General features: G+C 56.2%; 1 protein-coding gene across 1 annotated transcript in view; it reads right to left on the bottom strand.

The window, feature by feature from the left end:
- Positions 1-1,999: 1,999 nt before the first annotated feature.
- LOC105991781 overlaps positions 2,000-2,410 on the bottom strand; it is a 6,400-nt gene continuing 5,989 nt past the window's right edge. Inside the window, exons 6-7 of the mRNA XM_013024506.1 lie at positions 2,214-2,408; positions 2,000-2,168 (exon numbers count right to left, since the gene is read on the bottom strand). Of these exons, the coding sequence (XP_012879960.1) occupies positions 2,000-2,168; positions 2,214-2,408 (364 nt within the window). The remainder of the gene's footprint in view (positions 2,169-2,213; positions 2,409-2,410) is intronic.

Genomic DNA, 2,410 nt, shown 5'->3' on the forward strand with positions numbered 1-2,410 from the left:
GGTGGATCACTAGGCACAGACAGGGCAGGTGGATCACTAGGCACAGACAGGGCAGGTGGATCACTAGGCACAGACAGGGCAGGTGGATCACTAGGCACAGACAGGGCATGTGGATCACTAGACACAGACAGGGCAGGTGATCACTAGGCAGAGACGGGGCAGGTGGGTCACTAGCAGGTGGTTCACTAGGCACAGACAGGGCAGGTGGATCACTAGGCACAGACAGGGCAGGTGGTTCACTAGGCACAGACAGGGCAGGTGGATCACTAGGCACAGACAGGGCAGGTGGATCACTAGGCACAGACAGGGCAGGTGGATCACTAGGCACAGACGGGGCAGGTGGATCACTAGGCATAGACGGGCAGGTGGTTCTCTAGGCCTGGATGGGGCACATATTTCACTAGGGCTCTTTCCCATAGGGCCGGTTCACCAGGGCACATCCTCCTCCATTGGCTGCTCTGTGCTCCATGGGAGGAGTGCTCAGAGCATCTAGCACAGCGCCTGGCACGCTGCCAGCCTGGGGTTCAGCCTCGGGTTTCTGAGTCTTGCCTGTGTTCAACCCTCACTATCCTAGGCTCCATGTTGTCTTCACACCATAACTCACCCTAGTCTGGGCGCCTAGTTGGGGGTCCTGATCAAGGCAAACAGAACTTGATGGTTATAAGAACACCTGATGTGTGAGCAGCCCAGTGCTCCCACCAAGGTCCCAGGCTGGGGAAGGGACACCTGGCTCTAAGCTTATTGGTGTTTCATTTTTCAAAACAGGTTCTAAGAATCACGCGCTTGAAGTTGTAGGTGCTCTCTCACACAGGCCCTCAGTCTGCCCTGCACCTGGACGCATCCGAAGAGCCACAGGCACAGGACATTTTGTGTCCTGACAGCCAGCAGAGAGGAAGTGTGCACCCTGCTGCTGCCCCACAGCGGGGACCCTGGCCCTGAGCTGTCACTGACGCCCACATCGTCTTCTGGAACGACCCGAGGAAGCGGGCTGCAGCCGCCTCACACAGTCGGCCTGTAGCCTGAAAAGAACACAATTCATATTTACATTCCAGACCCTCGGGCCCCATCAGGAACTGTGTCTTCAATAGTTACTCGATAGTCAGCAACATGCCAGGAGTGTGAACGAAGCACCACAGGATGACAGTCATGCCAAGCTCTAGCTCTGCAGAAGTCCAGGAGTTTGAGAGATACTGGCCTCACCTGCCCACGAAAGGACAGCTGTGGAGGTACAGCCAGCCAGCAGGCAGAGCAGCCGGGATCCCTGAAGTCATCTGTGCATATCCACCACAGAGAAGGGGACGCGGCAGAGGCTGGGAGCCCTGAGCTCCGGAGCTTCTGTGAGCCCAGGCGCTCATCCACTCAGGACCACTGAGGACTGGAGTCAGATCCGGACAGCGGGAAGAATCCAGAAAACTGGCCATGATGGCAGCATCTACAGCACAGCCTCCAGCACACCAGGCATGTGGCTACAGTGGCTGCTTAGCAGGCAGGGCACAGACCGGTGCCCATGACGCTGCAGGCTCAGGATGGGCCTGGAGGCCTGGGACCCCTGCTTCTCTGCCCACACAGAGACGCTCACTGCTGCTAGATGCGGGCTTCCTGGGGGAGAGACAGCCTGTGGGGCTTCATTTAAGCAAGACACTCCACCCAGGAGCAGTGAGGCAGCTGTGGTGCTCTCCCTGGTCATCAGCTTCTCTTCAGAGGATCTGGGGGTGGGGGCGGTTACCCTGCCCCTGTGGGCAGCTTCATCCAGAGCACCTGGCGTGGTTATTCTGGGAAAAGCAGGGTCAGAGGACATTTGGCACCCCACACAGCACAAGACCCTAACCCACCACCCCAAAGGGCCATGACAGTGATAGAATAGAGGGACCCCGCTCCACAAGGATGATAGAACAGAGGGACCCAGTTCAAGCCGGTAGGAACAGACACCAGCCTCCCCAGGGAGAGCCACAGCTACTGGTTCATGGAGTGGCTTGCCTGTGCTGGAAAGGACCATCCACTAGCTGTTGTAGAGGAGGATCCACTCGCTGTTGTAGAGGATGATCCACTCCCTGTTGTAGAGGATGATCCATTCTCTGTTGTAGAGGATGATCCACTCCCTATTATAGAGGACGATCCATTCACTGTTGAAGATGATCCACTTGCTGTTGTAGAGGATGATCCACTCACTGTTGTAGAGGAGGATCCACTAGCTGTTGTAGAGGATGATCCACTCCCTGTTGTAGAGGATGATCCACTCTCTGTTGTAGAGGATGATCCACTCCCTGTTGTAGAGGATGATCCACTTGCTGTTGTAGAGGACGATCCACTCACTGTTGTAGAGGATGATCCACTCGCTGTTGTAGAGGACGATCCACTCACTGTTGTAGAGGATGATCCACTCACTGTTGTAGAGGATGATCCACTCCCT

This window comes from Dipodomys ordii, unplaced genomic scaffold, assembly GCF_000151885.1.
Source record: "Dipodomys ordii isolate 6190 unplaced genomic scaffold, Dord_2.0 Scaffold77, whole genome shotgun sequence".
In the NCBI taxonomy this organism is placed as follows: Eukaryota; Metazoa; Chordata; class Mammalia; order Rodentia; family Heteromyidae; genus Dipodomys; species Dipodomys ordii.